A 21,630-nucleotide genomic window follows, 5' to 3' on the forward strand; every position below is an offset into this window, starting at 1 on the left:
TTCTGTTAACTTTATGCACTTATGTAATTTTATTGGGTTCATTAATTTGATGCAATAACTGTCTTGGTCTCTTTCTTGCTGTAAAAGAAACACTGCAGTATTTTCCTAGTATTGTAGAATTGGAAATGTCCACAGGGATCATGTAGTCCAACCCTTTGCAATGTGCTGGAAACCATTTAAACCATCCTTGAGAAGTGGCTGTCCAGCCTTTTCCCAAAAACCTCCAGAGACGGAAAGTCTCAAATCAACATTACATTCCACTGCTGTATGCATCTTACCACCATGACGTTTTTTTTCCTGGTACTTAAATGAAATTGAGGTAACTGCAATTTATGCTGGTTATTTCTGGCCTAATGATTGTGGCTGTGGAAAATAGTTCCTTCCTTATGGAACTCTTGTATGTACCTGAACATGGTTATTATGTCTTCCCTCACTCTTTTCTCCTGGCTGAGCATCCCAAATTCCTTCAGGCTGTCTGTCCTTATAATGCATGTCCTCATGTCCCTGCATCATCTTTGCCACCTTCCTCTGAACTGGTTCTAACCTGTCAGTAATCCTTTTGGAAATGTGGTGCCCAGGATCATACACAGTACTCAAGATACAGCACAGAGTCCTGGGGAACAAGGACTTCATGCATTGTTGATACAGTGCATCTTTTAATGCAGTCCGGAACTCTTTTGGCCCTCGTAAAAACTCTCTCACGTTGCTGGCTCATGTTCGGCTTGAAACCAATGACCACACCAAGCCTTGTTCCTCTCAGCCCAGGCTTCCATCTTGCACAGATTTGAGTGTATTAATGATACACAAGGATTAGATTATTAGATAATATTGAGTTGAGCTCAGTTCCTGGTGATATTTTGGACAAATATCATTTTGATCTGACTTTAATAATAATAGAGAGCTTTTCCAAGGACAGTCCCATTCTTTTGATCTTAGCCATCCATCTAGTAGAAGACACAATTAAATTATGTGCTGTGTCCTGAGTTCAACATGGAAGGGAAGATGCAAATTACTAATTGAGAAGATTTGCACAGAGACCTTATGATACAGGACAGCATTATCCATGGGGTGCACCCTCCACCCCAAATGCCCATCTATCCCTCTTTCTATTGTCTTCCTTTTCTTTGACTTCCTTCAACCTTGTCAAACTTCCATCATTATTTTTAGTTTAATTCATAGAGATTGTATTATGAAGCACTTTTGAACCCCCCTTTCTTCCTAAACTCAACTCAACTCTAGGTGCCAAACTCACCACAAATGAAACCAATTTATGGAGGCAGTATTAATTATTAAGTCAATAAGCATCAAAACACCATGGCCTGCATCCAACAAGGATCCAGCCTACTTGGAAGAGAAGTGTTAATTGGTAATTAATCATCGGTTGTACTTTCTTCATTTCCGTTCCTTCCGAGCTCCTAGCTTACAGTTCACCCCCACCTTGCCACCTCAGCATGTACAAACCCCGTAAGTCCTGCATCTGTTACCAGTTTTAGCTTTTGAGGTTCCATAATTTTGATAGCACTACAGTAAAGAAGCTGTCACAGAGTGAAGTTTCCATATTATGAGGGGAATCTTTTTTTGCAGATATGGATGAATCAAGGCCACCTTTAACATTTTGGGAGGTGGCTGAGAGGTACAAAGTAGGTAGTCCACATCACATTTTTGGAGGGGACTAAAGTTTAAGGAAAAGATTTTGGGACTGTGATGTGCCTGTTTTATTGCTGATGCTACCATTGTTAATTGTTTTCTGGCTCCAACTGGTAGGCAACTGCTGACGTTTTTCAGCAATAATTGTCAGAAAATGCCCTGAGTGGTGAAAAGGAGACTCAGGACCCACATGAAGGTTCCTCCTTCCTGGGCTAAACCATGGTTTATTTCAATGTGGTTTGCTGAGCAAGCCACTGGGATCTAGTTCACATGTTATGCTGTTATAAACCAGTTAACACATAATGACTGGGTTCACACTAAGTCAAAATTAAGCCAACTATGTTATGGCTTAATGTGATGCATGAACCCAGCTTAGTAGCTGAAGTAAACCTTGCTTTGGGTTTTTTTGCTTCAGTTTGAAAAGCTGCTAAGTTCACAAATCATACTAAACCATGATTATTGTTAAACAGTTTGTTGAAGCGACAGTTGGCTGTGTTCACACCTCACACTGTCATCATTGGCATGGCTGTTTTATGGTTTTAACTTCTGCAAGTTTGCATGACTTTAACTTTCAAATGCTATGTTTTATCAGATTATTTTATTGGACTTGGCTTTGGGATTACTTCGAATAAAAAGCAAGCTAAAAGGTTTATAGAGAATATAACTAAAAAGCCATAATGTAACTTGTCTGCCTTTAGTTTAATAGGTTGTACAAACCCAGCCATTGCAGATTTCAAACCTTGGCTTATGAGTTTATTAAGTGAATCCAGTCAATGGTTAAGAGTTAAGCATTTGGTAACAGGGGCATAAAACATGTGTCAGTCATGTACTGATAAGCAGAAAGGACATTCAGCAGTGCAAAAAGAACATTCCCTTTGGATATTTCATTTTGCTAAAATGTTATTGTGGCTGATACCTCCTCAATGAACCCTGATGGTCCCTTGTGTATGAAGGAAACATGGTAATGCATATATTTATTTACAGCGCTCTCCGACACTAGAATAATGTGGCTGAATTATGTAAGACAGAAAGGCTCATGTTCTGACTAAGCCACCATATAATTATGGCCAGGCATAGTTTGCTTATGCAGCTGTTGTTCCATTGATAACTCATCTTCCTTAGAGCTCTCTCTGAGGAAGCTTTTCTCTTGTGAAAAGGTAACCATTGTAAAAGACAGTAAACTTCAATGGAGGAAAATAAATTCTTTTGATTTGCTGGCTTAGTATAGTTTACAACTTGTTTTTCTCTGAACACATGGTGGTTCAATCATAACAGTGAAAATAAAAATGGACTGTAATTTGAGAGACATATATCCTGTATATTCTACAATCTTATTCATGGTATAGTATGCACAGTTACTTGGGTATGAGTCCCACTGAATTCATTGGAGCTAATTAATATAGAACAAACCTATGGATCATCAAAAAAAATCAACCCAGAGTTCTCACTCAAGGCACAAATGAGCAGGCTCAAATTGTCCTACTTCGGACACATTATGCAAAGACCTAGCTCTCTGGAGAAGGCTCTAATGCTGGGAAAGGTGGAAGGAAAGAGAAGAGGACAACCAGCAGGAAGGTGGATGGACTCACAGTGGTGATGGGGGGGACTGTTGGAGGAGCTGAAACACCAAGTTAGAGACAGATCGTCATGGAAAAAAAACTAGCTATGTAGTCACTAAGAGTTGACAATGTGATGGTACATATTCAATCAATCAGTTAATACAGAGACATAAATATGATTGTACCATTATAGAGCCTTCAACTGAAAAACCTTCTCTTGTTTTCTGGGAAGCTTGCTATCAAACAAAGAACACTGAAGTGGCATAAAGGAGCATAAGAATTCCAGGATGGTGTGCTGAGTTCCTCAGAGATGCTGTGAGGCTGAATGCATATTTAGATACCTACTTACCACCAGGTTCCAAATCTCACCAGGCAAACCTCTAGCCAGCTGCCGTATTTTTAGGCTAGGCTTCAAAATGTCCTCCCTCACCTGTCCTTTAAACAGGAACAACTGTAACAAATAAAGAATTATATACACCCCGTCTTTTGAATAGAAGTTCAAAGTAATGCATGTAGTGTTTCAGCTCCTTTGTTCCCCCATCACAAGAACCCTAAGGGGTGGGTTGGGCTGAGTGAAAGTCACTAGCCTAAAGTCACCCAGGTAGCTTCCTAATTAATAATAATTAAAAAATTCTGGATGGGGCAAAGCACTAGGAGAGATAGTACATCCTCAGGCTTACTTATGGATGCCTAAATTGTAGCAAAACTAAGGATGAATCTTGTGACATCTTAAGAACTTCACCAATTGCAATGCATACAATTTCACCTCTAGACTGGAATTCAGCTTCTCTCTCAAAAACACAAATCCATGCCATCCATTGGCAGGTGAGTGTATTTACTCACCTTGTAGAAACTGAAAATTTTAAATATTGAGCTTCTGGTGGGGCTGTGAGTTAAACTGCTGAGCTGCTGAGCTTGCTGATCGGAAGGTCGGCGGTTCGAATCCGCATGATGGGGTGAGCTCCCATTGCTAGTCCCAGCTCCTGCCAACCTAGCAGTTCGAACACATGCCAATGTGAGTAGATTAATAGGTACCGCTTCGGCGGGCAGGTAACCGCGTTCCGTGTAGTCATGCCGGCCACATGACCACGGAAGTGTCTTCGGACAAACACCGGCTCTTCGGCTTTGAAATGGAGATGAGCACCGCCCCCTAGAGTCAGACACGACTGGACTTAATGTCAAGGGAAACCTTTACCTTTACCGATGCCAAGAGTAGAAAGAATTCTGGTATGTATTTTTAGCAGAATTCAAGATAACCCTATTCACTGTTTTTCTTATTTCTAAGAAGCAGACATGATGCTCTACACTTGGAATTACATTCAAATTGTGACTTGAATCAAAATTCACTCCTTCCAAGTTTGCTGATTCTGATTCAACATCTTCACCCTGGAGCTTTCCTTAACATTTCACAAAGCATACTTTGTCTTCAGTAAAGTAGAAGGTGGCTTTAAGGTCAGGAACCAAGCAGCATGGGTGATTCAGGTTAGAAAGTAGAGGCAAGCATTTTAAAATTGTCATCTTGTGTTTCAGCTGGAGTCTTTAAAAGTCAAGTACTAAAGCTTTGGAGGCTGAAGCTGTGATTAATTAAAAAAAACACATTGAAGCTGGCAGTAGCCAAAGTCTTTGTCAAGCTAATTATCAGCCTGTTTCTGTAGTCTAGAAGAGAGCTGTTCTCCTTCTTCACAAGTTACTGGATTCATTTCCTAGTTCTGCTGTCAGCCGAAACTCACATGGTGCCATGAAATGGGTTCCAATGAGGTCTTGAACACTGATGGTTGCCATCCTCACTGTGATTCTGCTTGAGTGCCAATTCAGGGCCTCGCCTCTCCCCATCCAAGACCCTCAAGCTTGGCTGAAGATGTTTTGCACCCTGAGGCAAAGGACAACTGGATGTGCCCTAAAGAACAGGGCAACATTTCAGCTAAAAGTTGTAGGGCTGTGCAACAATCGAGATTCAAAGGAAAAATAGGACACCGGCGCACATTGCACCAATTAGCAGCTTCATATTTTCCCAAGCTCATATGGCTGCCTTCACAGCAGCAGCACAACCCTGGGAAAAAAATTATTGGGTTTGAGCAGTTGCTGAAAAGTGTCTATAAGCATTCCAAACCACCTTCTCCCTTCCGATCCAAAATGCTGCCCAGCCCTAGTAAGTTGGTTTATGCAATTCACAGAAACATTTCAATATTTTGTACTGTGCTTAGCAACTAAGGGACCAAAGACTTAGGCAGCCATGCTGAATCTTGTAACACTTACCCACAAAGATTTTCCCCAAAGATATCCATGCCCGAATTGTTTGCTGAACAATCCACTTCTTTACAGACATAAAGAAAATGCAAAACAATGGGTTAATATACAGGCTCACCCTTTGCAGTGTTTTCTTTTCCCCCCTATCCCTACAAAGCTTGCCAATTTTGCTCTCCTAACTTGATAATCCCATAGTCCTTCCATGGACTGAAAGGTTTATGATGCTTAATTAAAATGCCTTCTTTCCTCTGTGCTGTTGAACAACATTATGGCTCATGTGAGATAATAAAAGCCCAAGCCAAGTTAATTTCAGCTCAGGTAGAAGAGGGGGAAAAAACCACCGTCAACTGCTTGCCAAGCACAGAGGGGAAGAAAATGGGGAGATAACAGAAATTAGAATTTTAAATTCTGTATGGGAGGGTTATTAATCACAATACAAAGAAGCTACAGTTGTGCTTCAACAAGCAGAGTGATTAGTTCACAAGCAAATGGATTGCTTTCCTGGTGTATCCTTGTCTTGATAATGCCCCTTAGTTTCATATCACACCTGTGATTTATTATTGCTTTCAACTGAGTAATGTCCGTGATGGTCTGTCCAATTGGAAGCAGAAAAACCATATTGGGTTTAGCTGCAATTAGACTGTAAAATGGGTGGTGCACCATGCTTTGTCTCCAAACCCACTTTTATTACGCCCTCTTTGCAGGATGAGCATTAGATCTAGAAATATCACCACGTACCAGTGGCAGCTGTAAATCTATAACACTGAAATACCTGTTTGAAGGAGTGCTATTTCCTTGTGTGGGTGCTTGACCTCTCCTTGTGTTGCTATGTAGTTCTGCGTCTTGCTAAACAGTGGGATATGGAAGAAATAGTCAAGATGGCAACCGTAACAGTGGGATTGAAGCTCCACCCATTTTTGTGAGCTAAGAAGGCTGTGGCCAACCATCTCTGCATTGTTACCCAAAAGCCAATATGGATGCATCCATGAAGCCACCTGGAGCTGAGTTTGACTTTTTGAAAAACATCCTACTAATGATAGCAGAAAGCTCCTGGAACTTGCCTGAGGCAGAACATCCAATGAAGTCCCAAAGCCAGCTATTTATATGGCTGCAGAAAATCTTGCAGTACCATTGTCCATCCCTAGCAGTAAAGCTACAAAGTGACAGATTCAAGAGCTAACACTTTGCTTGTCACTCCCGGTACCTAAATTTCTTGCCCAGTCAGTCATTCTCTTTCAGACCTGGAGGAAAAATGTCCTCCTACCAACCTGCATTGGACCACTGTGACTGAGTGGGTCCATAACCTTCAATGAAGAGGTTTTCATCCTGTGGTGAAATGATTTGGGCTGATAGCTTTATTTATTTATGGGCTACACTCCACCCAGCTTGCAAATGGAATATATCAGCTGATGTGATAATAAACACTTGGCCATCTTTATGATCTTATGAGACTCCTTGTTGCATTAGTTGCCAACAACTGACACAGCTACCCCTTCTGAAAGCTGCCAATGAGCCTTACCATAGCACAACCTGTTGAATTTGCAAGCCGTTGCAAGCCACCACAATTCTCCACACTGATGTTTTCTTTTGGCTTGAGGGTCCTAAGGGAGTCAGACCCTCAAGCCAAAAGAAAAGGATAAGGGATGTGAGCTTGTACATGCATTCTTCTCAATGCAGAGGCAGTCAAGAGAGAAAGAACCTCATTTTGGGCAGCAGTGAAACACATTTTGGCTGTTAGCAGTATGGCACTGCTAGGTTGCCCAAGGTGCAAGTCCTCAAAAGCAGCCTGTAGTTCATGTGAGGTCTTCTCTGGGTCTAGCAGGCCTCAATTTGCATGCTGGGGATAGGAGCAACTAAGAACAAGGCTGGACACCACAGTGCACTTAGGCAGATCTGTGAGATGCAAGTATGGGTAGTCCTCGCTTAATGACCACAATTGGGACTGGAATTTTGGTTGCTAAGCAAAGCAGTCATGAAGCGAATCCAGCCTGATTTTATGCCCTTTTTTGTGGCAATTGTTAAGTGAACCACATGGTTGTTAAGCAAATCACATGTTTCCCCATTGATTTTGCTTGCCAGAAGCCGGCTGGGAAGGTTGAAAATGGCAATCATGTGACCACAGGACACTGTGATGGTCATAAATGCAAACTGGTTGCCAAGCACCAAAAACATGATCACGTGACCACGGGGACGCTGTGATGGACGTAAGTGTGAGGACCAGTTGTAAGTCAGTTTTTTCAGCACTGTCATAAATTTGAACCATCACTAAACAAATGGTTGTTAAGTGAGGACTACCTGTACTGAGCAGAACTTGTAATTTTGTGAAGCTGAAGAGGTACAGAGAAAAGCACCCAAGGTGATTGAAGGAGTGAAGCAGTGAGCAATGACACCATGAGAAAGGATTTGGCCATTTAGGACTCGGAACAATAGAAAGAACATGTAGAAGTATATAAAATTAAGCACAATGCAAAGAAAGATGGATAGCAGAACAGTTCTAATATAGGGAAATAGAGGAGAAGGGAAAATAACTCCAGACAAGAGAGAAGTGGGAAAGAAAACATGGCATTAAGGATATCCATTGATTTATAACTCAATTATATCTGCATTATCCTTCTTTTCCTCCTCATAGGCTAGAAATTTGGGTATATAAATCTTATCCTTGATCTGTCTAGAGAGACAATTTGTAGCCAACCTAATCTGGGAGATCTGGGCCTGCAAAACTCTGTTTGACCATTAGATGGCAGCAAGGGGTCAGTTTTGTATATCTCCTTGGTCTCCCAGATGTTTACAGCTGTATAAGAGGTAATTTATTTATTTTTTACTGAAAGACAAAGAGCCCCCAGAGTGGCTTACTTATAAGCAATACAAGATGGGCCAGTCTTGCCAGCCAGCTAATAGTCTAAAAAAAATGACCCAAAGAAGAAAAGATGGAGAGGAAAAAGGAAAAAAATGCAGCAACAGAAATGATTTTTAAAAAATAAATAGTAGTTATTAGGGAGATGAGCTATAAAGAGTTCAGGGCAGCCTAATCAAGCTAGTTTATCAGCAGGGCTGATGAATAACCCTGCTTCCATCACATTCTGCTGTAGCATTTGGCAAGGTTCTGGAAACCTTTTGTTTTTCCCTGTAATTTTTCTTCTGTAAGTTATATTCACAATTTCCACAGCATGTATGATAAATAAAACACAGTTATGTACAGGCAGCCTGGCGGGCAGGTCAAAGGCTGTGTATTTAAGCAAAACCTCTTGCTTTTCTGGGCTGTTTCATTCTCTACAATAGCTCAGCTGGATTTGCCAATCAACCCAGATTAAGCCCCGGGGGCCCAGTTCACAGTGACTGTAGTGACTCAGAAGGAACAGTCAGCCTCCACTGTGTCACTGATACGCTGCAGGCAAGAGTGTGCCCGGCACTTTTTGTCCAAGTGTTAATGGACCCCAAAGGTTCTTAACATCCGTTGTTCTTTCAAATACAGTTTATGTTAGCACCAAATTGCCATTAGTGCAATGCCTACAGTCCTTCCATTCAAGGCTAAGTGGAGGTACAAAGCTGTCTTCTGTCCCTCTCTGTGGCAGTGACTTTGGGGGCTGTTCAGATGCACTTGCAGTATTCCCACCACTCTTCTCCCCAGCAGGTTTGCATTAGCTTCATATAGCTAGCTGTAGCCATTGCACAGACACTAGAGATCTAAATTCCAGATGTGAAACAGAACATTTCCCAATGATTACTGGTACTTCATAAGGCCTTGGGGTGATCCTGGGCTCCAAACATGGCAAATTCTTGGCCAAAGCAGAAGAAGAGAACACTGGGAGGTGGAATAATAACAGTTAGGGGATAGCTATTCTCTTTCTGACACTGTAACTGAATCCACCCAACTTGCTGCTGGTCATTCTCTTCTTCTCTTTCCTTCCACCTTTCCCAGCATTAGAGCCTTCTCCAGAGAGCTGGGTCTTCGCATAACGGTCTGAAGTAGGAAATCTGAGCCTGGTCCTTTGTCTTGAGTGAGAACTCTGGGTTGATTTGTTCAATGATCCATTTGTTTGTTTTCTTGGCTGTCCTTGGTATTCTCAGGAGTCTTCTCCAACACCAAAGTTCAAATGCATCAATAATCTTCCTATCCTGCTTCTTAGAGTGTCACAGGGAACACTATAGCTTCACAATTCTGGTCTTTGTAAGTATAGACACATCATTTTAATATCTTTTCCAAGGCCTTCATGATTGCTCTACCAAGTGCTAGTCTGCAGCATACAGTATTTCTTGACTGCTTGTCCCTTTACTGTTGATGGTTGATCCCAAAAGGCAGAAGCTAAAACCCCTCAATTAGAGTTGGAGAACATCTATAGGAAAGATCTACTTTCCACCTGCTGAGGCTAAGCAGGCTTCAGAAATCCGCTTATCACCTTGTAGAGGAGAAGATGGGACCTTGATTGATTGATTGATTAATTGATTATGTCATTGTTGTCAACTCTTAGTGACCACATAGATTTTTTTCCATGACTATCTGTCTCTAACCTGGTTTTTCAGGTCTTCCAATGGTGCCCCCATTGCCACTGCAACTGAGTCCATCCACCTTGCTGCTGGTCATCCTTGTCTTCTCCTTCCTGCTACCTTTCCCACCACTTGAACCTTTTCCAGAGAGCTGGGTCTTCGCATCATGTGTCTGAAGTAGGATAATTAGAGCCTGGACATTTGTGCCTTGAGTGAGAACTCTGGGTTGATTTGTTCAATGATCCATTGGTTTGTTTTCTTGGCTGTCTGTAGTATTCTCAGGAGTCTTCTCCAACTCAAAGTTCAAAGGAATCAATACTCTTCCTATCCTGCTCTTCAAGTCCAACTTTTAGTTCCATGGAGTATCACAGGAACACCATGGCTTGCACTATTCTGATCTCTGTAGGTATGGACACCTCACAGCATCTGAGTATCTTTTCCAAAGCCTTCATAGCTGCTGTAGCAAGTCTGTGACGTATTTCTTGATTAGAAAAGATACTGAAAATAGAAGTCCCAATATGATACACTTGTATGGTATGTCTGCATCTGGAGTTCTGTGTGCCAGGGGTATCTACAAAACAGGGTCAAAAAAGTCAAGATGGCAGCCACAACCAAGCAATCAAAACCCTGCCCTTTTTTTAAATGGGTGTTGCACATGCGATACAGATAAACTAGGGACAAAGCTTCAAACATGCAGAAGGCAAAGCTGTTTAAAGCCAGGAATTGATGCAGGAATTGCACAGAGACACTTTGGGCTGTAATTACTCTATCTTAGCACTGGTGGGTGAAGGCATCACTTAATTAGTGAACTATTATAACCCATCCTATCTCAATGGTTCTTAGAGCAGCTTGTAATCAATAAAGCCAAACAAAAGACCCTTATTCATTCATACCAGTTACAATTTAATACTGCAGTGTTATTAACCGGGCATTATATTAATAGCCAAATTACTTTTAATAGCAGGCACAACAATATTATTTTTATCATCCACTTCTGATTAATAGCCCAGCAACAGAATTCACCTTTAAAAAAGATTGTTGCAAACCACCAGAGGGCAGTGTTAGCTAACAACATAGGTCTGTCTGAACTTCCTATCCAGTAATACCATTCCTGTACAGTACAAAAAAGCTTGTAAAATCAGAACAGCCCAACTTTCTCATACAGAAACTGGGATTACTAACATCAGTTATGCAAATTGCAGTCAAAACTAAAGGAAATGTGGAACATCTTGAAAATAATGAATCTGGAAGCAGCAAACTTCAAGCTTTCTTACCAAGGTGTGAATATTTCAAATATATGCAGCCGGTTCCTGGGAATTAACATTTTTCATCAGCTAAATCTTCCTTGTAGCTTAGTTCAGGTTTACGATGTACTTCTACTGTTTGCTCAGCTTCAGATCTGACCTATGTCCTGACTGGACAAACCCTTGACTGTTTCTCCTCCTCTTTTAAGTTAATTTACAGGTAAAGTACAAAGATGAATTTTGCTGTTGCATAGCTGTGTGGGAGATGAGAGACTGGAGGATATGAATGACTAACCATGTCCATTAGTGTTTGGCCATGAAGCCACCTGGAGCCATGCTCAGCTTGACATCAGAAGTCCACAAAGTGTGTCTATGATTATGTTATTCTTTTTGCTATGTTATAACATGGTCCATTCTTCTTGCACTTGAAAGGTCTCTGTGGTGTTGTTAGAGCCACAGCCAGCTTCTTTGGGAATAACAAAGCAGTCCTGGGCATAATCAGGAATTTCCAGCCAGAGGCTGGACTAGGACAGTCTGTCACGAAAGGCAAGCTTCAAACTGTGCTTCAGTGCCTCCAAATGCAGAGAGGCAGAGGCTGTTATTATAGAAAGCATGATTATGTGTCTTGCTTGAGGAGGACCAGCTTGGACATACACTTTTCTGAATTTTGCATCTCTCTCTACATTTATTGAATCATAGGAGGTCTCTGTGGGGGTAGGGGGAGAGGGGGAATCAAAATCTGCAAGATTTGGGCATAATGCCTTGATGGAAGCCCTACTTCTTTCGCCAACGTGCAAAAGAGGTAGGCTTCCATCATGACATCATGCCCAACATCTTGCAGATTTTGATTCCCCCCACCCCAGAAATCCCTGGATGTAAGTATGTATGAGTAGCCAATCATACAATCAGTTTAGCTGCAGTCATGTAATACAGGGAACAAGGAGGGTTTGACCTGTATCTTAAAGTCTTAGGGTTTATTCCAGTTAGATTGGAATTGCTTAGATGCCTGATAAAGACCAAGCTGCTTTCAACGACTGGTTGTTGCTGTTTCCCGTTGTCCAGTGGATTTGCATATCATGGGCTGCCCACCTCTTTACAACTTGGGACACACCTAGAAAGTGGGCAGAGCTTTGACCACACCTTCGTGGCTGCCATCTTGATATCCCAGGAATGCAGTGCAAAACCAGTGGGCCTGCAACTAAATGTAACAAATGCAGTCAAGGAGGAGGAAGAAGAGACCATTAACCATCCAGTCTGGTTTTGTCTATCACAAGTAGCTGCAATTTTTGAGATTTCAGGTAGCCTTGGCAATCCATACTGGTGCCTGGGAATGTACCCGAAATCTTTTCAGCACAAAGTGTAGGCTGCCCCAGTGAGATACAGCCCACCCTTGCTGAATATATGAGCTGATTAAACAGAAAAGTGTGTATTTTGGGTTTATACGAAAACGCAGTGTATTGGGGTCTGTCCTAAGGTATTCACATTCTCCAATAGAAAACATACATTTTACATAACCTTAGACGCAAATCTCAAACAATTATCTGTGATTGGGGCAGGAGTACATCTTATAGTCCCTGAAAAGAAGATGTTGAAACCGAAGAAATCAGCATGAGATGTCAGTGGTTACAGACCTCCGCCCCTTGTTAAAAAGCTTGGCTGCCTTTCAGATTAGCCTGAAAATCCGCTCTTGATGTTTGCCTGGTGAATTTAACCCTTTCTAAACCACTGAAAGAGACATTCTGTTTTCTTTCTTCACTGCCCATCAGCCTCCTCCCTTCTCTTTCTCATTTTGTTCCTTTTTTCTTTTTCAGTCTAACCACTTCTTCCCCTCAATCCATTTCAATTGTTTTCTCCCCCCGTTTTTGCTGAAAAAAGGAGGGGAAGGTTTATGTCTCCCTGTGCGTTTCTGTGGTTTAGAGGGTGATTGACATAGGCAGCAGGAGAGCAATTAATTTTACAACAAGGGTAACTGGTTTTATGGATAATTAATAGTAATTAGTGATTGCTGCATATTTTTTCTACCTTCCCTCCAATTTTTGGAGTGTGTATGGGTATGTATATAAACACACACTTATGCACACAGATGTTCACAGATGCAAGGTGTGATGCACATGCATATTTATTACTTTGATAGTAGGGATTAGTTTAAGATAAGTTGGCAACCTAAGGTGGGTGAGGGAGAGAAAATTAGCATTGCACAGGATTTTTTCTGTGTTTATATTTGGCTGCTGGTGGTGGCAACTCTTCTTTTGAGGGGGAATCAACTTAAATTCAGGGATATCTTCCTTTCTGTCAAAGATGAATCTATGAATCTGGGTCACCACCAGTAAAGCTGCCTAGTGATTTATAGAAAGGGAACTAGTAACAATGGTTATAATCGGAAGATATATTATTGTAGACTGGGTGTACCTATAAAGCTAAGCCATGGTTTATGGAACCACAGTATGTTCAGTGAACTACATTTGGTGGTATCCATACAACACACTAAGCCATCATTCATGTTTGGATTTATACAGTATGCTGCAAAGATGGAGAGAATAGACACTTGTTATAACGAGAACATTAGTTTATTCACCTTCATCGTTTTAAACAAACTGTTCAAACAAGCCTTCAAATTATATTTTTAAACAGATTTTTTTTCTCACAAAGATCAGAACACTGCTATTTACACAGGAAAGGCTTTTACTGTGTGCGTGTTTTTTTTTTTAATGGTTACAAGCAAAACTCTGCAGATTTAAGTGGCACCACTGGGAAGTGCTGAGCCTCAATAAAGTAAATAAATGAAACCAGAACACAGAGAAAATCTCATCAGGCAAAGTGGAAAGTTGGTGCTGGTTGTTGTAATGTCTCAGGCATTTTACAACAGGTTCCTGCCTATGGCATGGCGTTTCACATAGCGCACCGCAGCACAAATTAGGTGCTACAGTGCGGCTGACTCTGTTTTATTTGCAGTACAAAATCTTGTAGTCTGAATTTGGGGAAAATGTGCTAACTTCCCAAGACAATGGCTGAAGCACATACTTAAACATGAATATATATGGCAGATCTTTCCCAGAGAGAAAAAATCACAGTGAAAACGTAATATATGAAAGGCTAAACAATTTTTTTTATCAAGTATGTTATGTAGATCACCAGCCATTCGTCAGATGCAACACTAGACTGTGGATGTGAATGTAACTCACAGAAGCATCCATGGGGAGGGGGAAGTCAAAAACGTCAAGATGGTGGTCACAAATGTCAGTCACATCACATAAGCCCTTTTCATGTCAGCTACACAAGCCTTAGCTTAGGTTAATCTAAAACTAGTTTAGCCTTAACAGACCAACAAATCCCTAACCTTAAATAACCACTTCTGGAATTCCTAGTAGGACAGGTAAAAGGGTTAGGAATAGGTGATCTGTGTGGCACAATATTTAAGGAACTTGGGAACAAAATTTGATAGTGGTTTACTGGCTTTTTAGACCATGGAAGAATATGTTAATTGCTGGAAAGGTGCTTACTACTCAATCCAGTGGGGAAAAAAAACAGCTACTTTTTCAGCATTCACACAGTGTGCTTAATCATGTTCCTTTAACATTGGTTTATTAAATGGTTCACCATTGGCCAGGTCTGCACATGCCAAACTTTAAACCATGGTTTACCAGTCACACTCTAAGCCAAATCCAGACAAATGACATTGTCAGCGTGATGGGTGAACTGCATTGCAGTTGTTCTTTGGTGATTATAGTATCCTTAACCACAACAAAACTGCTGCAATTAACCACAATTAATCTGAGCCAGAAATTACTAGTACCGAACCAAGATGAATAATGTGCAGTTCAGGAAGAGCGTTCTATTGACCATTTCAAATCCGCACATATATTCCTGACATACGGTGAGTGATGCTCTGGAGCACCGCCTATACTGTAGCCTAAGAGGTTGTGTAAATCCAACCTGTGTGGTTATGCTTCTGATACACAGCACGGCAGGAAACCCGAAATTTGGGTGGGAGTTAACCAGGGGTAAAACGTAATGTGCGAACCCAGCCGTAGTGTGTAATCCAGAATAAAGTGTAATAGGTTAGCTATTAAATTGCTCAGTTCAGAACCACTTGAGACCCTTCGGTCTTCAATTTCTCTATTTTCAATCTCGAATTCAGGAACCACCCCGGCCGGCCGGCCGGCCGGCCGGCCGGCCTGCCTATCGATCGATTGTGAAACAGTGAAAAAGAAAAAAAGAAAGAAAGAAAGAAAAAGCCAAGTTAACCCTTGTGGCCGGAGAACGGCCCGGCTGCTCCTTCGCCCGGTTTGGGGGCAGTTTATCTCCATCCCTACCGCTTAATCGTGTATTTTTCAAAGGGGAAAATTTGGGGAGGACTGGGGTCTTGGCCGACGGACCCCCGTCCCGGCGGATCGGCGCTGGTTCGGATGGGCCAGCGGCGGGAGCGCGCAGGCCGGGTCTCTCCGTGCCCCGCCCCTCCGCCCCGGGCGCACCGCTGCAGGCCGGCGCCGTCTTCTTGGCAAGTGAGTCTCGACTGCGGGCCGGGCTGTCGCATTGTTGCCCCCGCCCGCCCGGCTGCGCCTCGATTCGCAGGCAGGAGGGCAGGGCGCGCGGGCCGCCGGAGGCTCGCAAAGCGCCCCGACCCGCACGCGCCTCGCCGACTGGTGCAGTGCGAACGAGCCGCGGGCCGCTCGGCCAGGGGGGGCGGGGGAGGCGGGGCGGGGGAAGGCGGCTGAGCGCCCCGGCTGGGTAGCGGGGATGGGATGGGATGGGATGGGATGGGGGGGATTAAAAAGACAGTCTCCGCCCCCTTATTACCATAACAACTAACCGCCGCCAAACGAGTCTCTGAAATGCCATTTAGTGAACGGGAGCTGCAGCAGCTGGAGGGCCGGGGAGGGCGCCCCTCTCACTTTCTCCCCTGCGCACACGCGCACACCCGGCTCAGCGCAGCGCAGCGCAGCACCGCTCCGCGCGCTTTCCCGGGAAAGTTCGCTCCCGCTGCAAAGAAGACCCCGCCGGAGGGGAGCGCGCGCCCTCGGGCCGAGGGGGAGGCGGCGGGGCGCGGGGGGTTCCCCGGGCGCAGCCGCGTCCGGGCCGGAGGGCGACGCGCTGTCCGGAGCGAGTGGTTTTCGCTTTGCACGGGCGGGGGCAGGAGGCTTCTTCTCTTTCTCCCATTCTTCTCTTCTTCCTCCTCCTCCTCTTCTCTCTCCCTTCCCCCTCGCTCTGTGCCTGAAGGCCGGGGAGGGCGGCTCTGCTTCTCCCCGCCCCCCACCCGCTTTTGCGCCCGAGTAAGCGGAGAGGGGAAGGGACGGCGTAGAAAGCAGAAGTCGGGAAGGAGGGAAGGCAGGCGGAGAAAGGGAAGCCGAAGGAAGGAAGGAAGGAAGGAGCCAAGAAAGCAAGCGGGGTCGGACGGCAGGCGGGAGTCCCTCCAAGTTGAGCGGGAGAGCAGCTCCCGAGCGCGGCGGCGACCAGGAAGTCGGGGCGCCGCAGACGCCGCGGGGGGAGAGGAAGCGGCGCCCGAAGAGAAAGCAAAAGCCACCCGCCGCCTCCTCCTCCTCGCCGCCGCTCTCCCGGCTGGCGTCCGCCTCGCCGGCGGCTCCCTGCGCTCCGCTCCGCCGCTGCCATGGCCCAGGAGAACGGCGAGCAGCGCGGCTCGTCCTGGAAGAAGCAAGCCGACGACATCGGCCAGATCTTCGAGTTCAAGGAGACGCTGGGAACGTAAGTCGAGCCGCCGCGTCCCTCCATCGCCCGGGCCGGCCAGCCTGGGTACCAGCGGGGCGGGCGGCGGGGGCGCCCCTCGCCGGGGCCAGCTTGGGGCGAGCGGCGGGAGTTGGGGGGCGTCTCTGTCCGGGCGGAGCGCTTGGGCGGGTGGGCGTTGAAAGATCGCCTCCGGCCGTCCCCACCCCGCCGGGAAGGAGACCCCTGACTCTGGCAGGGGCGGAATTTCCCGCCTCCCGTTCTGGAGGAGGAGGATGGCCACCCTTTCCCCAGTTCTCGGAAGACCCCCTTCCTTCCTTCCTCTCCGGGGGACTGCTCTGCTCTAACTTAGCTCTGGAGCAGAGGTCCGCCTTCCCGAGGGAATGTCAAAGAGGTTCCTCTTGGGTGAAGCCAATGGAGGAGGCATCTGAGAGGGTTCACCACCACCAGTGGTGTCCTGACCCGCCTCTAGTCCTGGCCTTACACCTGCTTAAAGTAGCCCTATGGAGACCAACGACCTTTGAGTCCACTAGCAGGTGTTTAGGTTGAGTTCTTGAGCTTGGAAGCTGTGACTGTTCATCTTCTCACCTCCTGTGTAAAATATGATGGTGTGTCCTTGGAGTTCCTCTGGGGCAATGTGAGCCGGTTTAAGCACACAAGTATCTAAATGTTATTTTACACTGGGGATGGGGCGTGTGCTTGGAAGATGCCCCCACACACCTGTTTCGGTTAGCTGTATTCTGTTTTTTTCAGACTTGGAAAGTATGCTTTGGACAGGTGGGCAGAATGTGTTGGTGTGTGTGGATTGAGACCGTGCCGGTTGGTAACCACGTTATTTCTGTGTGAGGAGGAGGGTGGCATTGGTGACTTAGAGGCATTGAGCAGCGCATTTGGAAATGGTCACGTGAAAGTGGGACTTGAAGTTCAACAAGGTGCATAAATGCTATTCCCTCCAAATGGGGACCCCCTTGTGAAACAATGCCGCTTAACGATGCATGCCATGTTTCCATCTGGACAGGATTCTTGAACCCACTGCTAGGGGAAAATGCACACCGGCTAATACAAATCAGGGGTGTCAGATGTCCGTATTTATAGAACTGGAATTTAAAAGGACGGGGTAAATACAGATTGTCTCGTATGCTTTCTTCTAAAGCTGACAGCAGAGTCTATTCATAGAAAGAAGAGCCGAAAGAATCAGAGTGGATTGGATCTCTTTTATCCACTGTGCTTAACTGTTGTTGCTAGAGTATTTCTCCCTCCCTCTTTATTTATAGTGCTTGGATATAAAGATTAGCAAAATGGATGCTTGCTTGCGGCTTCATTTGAATCATCACACTCGGATAGTTTAAAGGGGTAAGGTGTGATAGGAATCTGGAATGAAGTTTAGCAGTTAAAAATATTCTAAGTACAGTACAGAAGGCTGTGCAGTGATGAAAAGTCAACTTACAAACTCCTATGTTGGTTTTAAATTTTATATTTTCCATGCACTGTCTCTTTAGGTGACCTTCCCCAACACGGTACCCCCCACAGGCCTTGGATTTCATCTCCCGTAATCCCCAGGCCATGCTGGCTAGAGGATTAAGGAACTGAAATTCACCATCTCAGGGGAATGTCAGGTCAGGAAAACCTGTTTCTAATAGTACAGGTCATGATGGTGATGCTCCCTTGGGGCCTTTCAGGATCTGTTGAGATTTCTAGTGTCACAACAAATTTCTGATTTACTGACCACTCAGAGATTTAACACAGAGGTGTTTGCTGTCTGAATGGACTGGTAATTGGAAAGCTGGTGTAGGCAAAGTAGCAAAGCCAGCATTTCAGATAATTGAATTAGATGTGGGTATCTTCTTAAATTATTATTTCAGGTGCTGTTCTATTTACTCCTGCACTATCAAGAGTGAAATAGGGACAAGTTTTTTCTTGCTATCATAGCTCTGCAATTCTTCGTTGGAAGTTAAGACGGCCAAAGAGTCTGTGCTCATTACACAGGTATGCCTGTTCTCTGCGGCATCTGTAATAAAAATGCTGCCTCTGAGTGAGCCCATAAAGTGATTCATTCTGGATGAGTTTGGATGGCAAAGATAATCTAAAGAACACTGGATTTGGGGAGATAGTCCTTGCTCTGGTTATTGATGACAGTGGCTCTCAGCAAGTCCCCAAAGACCAATGCTGCCCAGAGTCATTGCATGCGAGATGGGTGGTAGAGAAGTATGACAAATAAATAAATAATGCCCCCTCAGGTGGCCCCAGGTTGGTGGTAAGTGCTTTCCAGTAGCTTGTGCCAAAGAAAACAGGTCAATCTAGAAAGTCTGCTTTTGTGATTAACTCCTAAACATCCACGTTGTACTTTATGATATGTGGCCAAAAGGCAGGAGTTGCCAATGATCAAGTTTTGCGTTCTTAGCAGTGTATTTTTATACAACAATTGGCTTTTGTTGTTATGGGTGAAAGCAAGGACTGGAAAAAAGAAAGCTTGCTTCACATGGAATGAGGTTGCCTCAATTAAGGCAATTTCCGTTTTAACTCATGTAGAGTCATCCAACCTTGGCTCATCTCGTAATCCAGGTTAAGTCGGATGTGACCCAAGTAATATTTAGATCAGAAATCACCTAGGAATCCTGAGGCAATAGGCTACTCTGGTAGTCAAAAGAAGAAAGCATTGCTTTCATAATGGTCCAAAAATACTACATCACTAACTGAGGCCGTTGTTGTTAATATCTTATATCTCTTTCCCTCAGAAATCTGCTTGAGATTTCTGAATGGAATCCCATGAAACAGTGTGTCAGTTAAACCTAATTATTTTCTTTAGATTGTTTTTTTTCGATTATTGATTTATATAGAGTAACTTATTTCATGCTTAGAATTGTAAATTGAAAAGATCCACACATTTATTCCAGGCCTCCCTTTGTTATTTCCATGAATGCTGTCAAATTACTTTTGTACTGGGTCAAATCAATGCTTTTTCATTCATGGTGCCCTGACTTAGGAACCCTTCGAAGTTCAGTGCCTTTCAATCGGGTGAGCATCAGAACTGGAACAGATCAGCCCTTCGTTTTTATTCATCCCTGGAAGCACCCTGTCCTCAAGAGCATAGATGATGCTTAAATACATTGAAAAGGTTGGATTAGAGATGTTGACCGTCTTCTGGCTGTGTACGGGTGAAAAGACTAATGTGTGAAGAACAATGGCTCAGTAAAGTATCAGATGATGATTTGAGCTGGTGCTTTCAACTGATAGTGTTGGTACCAGTGGATCTCCCTTAAGCTAGACATGCTACATCTCACAAAACAAGCCCTTGTCTTATTGACTGGAACGGCTGTGATGGGTGGGTGTGGGTGGAAGGAATGATCCACAAGGGAACTAGCAGGGCTGAAAGTCACGTTTCTGCACAAACCACTGCTTGAAGATTGGTTCTAATTATGTTTAGTAGAAAACCTGAGCAACATAGATGTACAAGGAAACCTGCATAAGTTTGTAATTTTAGATTCCTCACTTACTTACTTGAGAGGAAGTGTTTTTGAACTTTTTGGCTACCCTTACAACCAGGACTGGTCCCGAAATCTGGTGACATGAAGATTCTGAATGGAGAATTTCAAGGATATTTTGCTCTTTTTCTTTTTTCTTTTTTGCTGCACTTTTAAAAAAGGATCAAAGAGTGTACTTTTTATGATTATTAACTACAGTTAAGGGTTCTAAGAATAGCTGACAGTTTCATTTGGGCTTCGGTAATCCTTAGCATGACGTAATTAGTTTTTGGATTGCCATGGTAATTCTGTAAAACTTTGGGAAAAGTTGCCAAAATACTGTGAGTAATGGGGAGATATGTTCTCCTATGGATGCTGCTAATTCAGAGATAGTTGTTGTTGAAAATGTGCTTCCATTTGTGATTTGTTTCATGCATGCTAGAATGTGGAAGGGCTGAAGGGTTGAATCTATATTTTGCCTAACTCTATTTACAACATTTCATTTTTACAAGACAGGTCCTTGAGAGAAACAAGATAATATTTATATTTTTGGATGCAAATATTTACATTTCTTGCTGTGCAAGATCACTATGATTGTAAAGGAAATGATTGGGTAGGGGAAGAAAGACATCATTTTGAACCCAGTTTTCCAGTGTCGCAAAATTCATTGCACAGGGGGAAAAAAATTGAAAGGAAAAAGAACTGCTATTGAAAGCAAAAAAGAAAAACCTTGGAAATAACTTGCATATCTGAGGCTATGGTTCCTTTATTCATATATTCAAGTCTTAAACCAAACAACAAAATCTAAAATGGTATCATGAAATCTAAGGGGATGTCAGAATAGCTAACAGTCAGAGTTAGAGAACTATTGCTGTTCCATCAACAACTGGAAGTCTTGTATAACTAAGAGAACAAAAGGGAACATAAACATCGCCTGGAAATCCTAGGTAGTCAGTGAAATATTGAAAAAAAGAGAGATTGGCATCAGATTGTTCATGCAGATGAACACTGTCTTGAAGAACTTTCAGGAGCCGATGGCAAAGAGCATTAAGACAAATAAAAATTGAAATAGGAAACTGACCATTTTAGTTTGGCAGTTGGACCATTGTATGACAGGGACATCTGAAGACATATTCAAGAAAGGTAAAGAAACGGTACAGAAGCTGAGTTCATTCTTTATTTTTATTTTCACGGCTGAGGATGCTGAACAGTTGCCCATGGATGAGCCGGCTTTTTCAGGAGATGTATCAGATGAACTGAGAGAAATAAATGAAGTTATAAGCCTAACCGACAAATTAAAAAAAAAGT

At 43.6% G+C, this 21,630-nt stretch overlaps 1 protein-coding gene across 1 annotated transcript in view; it reads left to right on the forward strand.

Annotated features, from left to right (window-relative positions):
• The first annotated feature begins 16,357 nt into the window (after positions 1-16,357).
• Positions 16,358-21,630, forward strand: part of CAMK1D (calcium/calmodulin dependent protein kinase ID) — a 225,370-nt gene continuing 220,097 nt past the window's right edge. Inside the window, exon 1 of the mRNA XM_063308179.1 lies at positions 16,358-16,882. Coding sequence (XP_063164249.1) covers positions 16,788-16,882 — 95 coding nt within the window. The 5' untranslated portion in view covers positions 16,358-16,787. The remainder of the gene's footprint in view (positions 16,883-21,630) is intronic.

Source organism: Candoia aspera, chromosome 7 (assembly GCF_035149785.1).
Source record: "Candoia aspera isolate rCanAsp1 chromosome 7, rCanAsp1.hap2, whole genome shotgun sequence".
NCBI lineage: Eukaryota > Metazoa > Chordata > Lepidosauria > Squamata > Boidae > Candoia > Candoia aspera.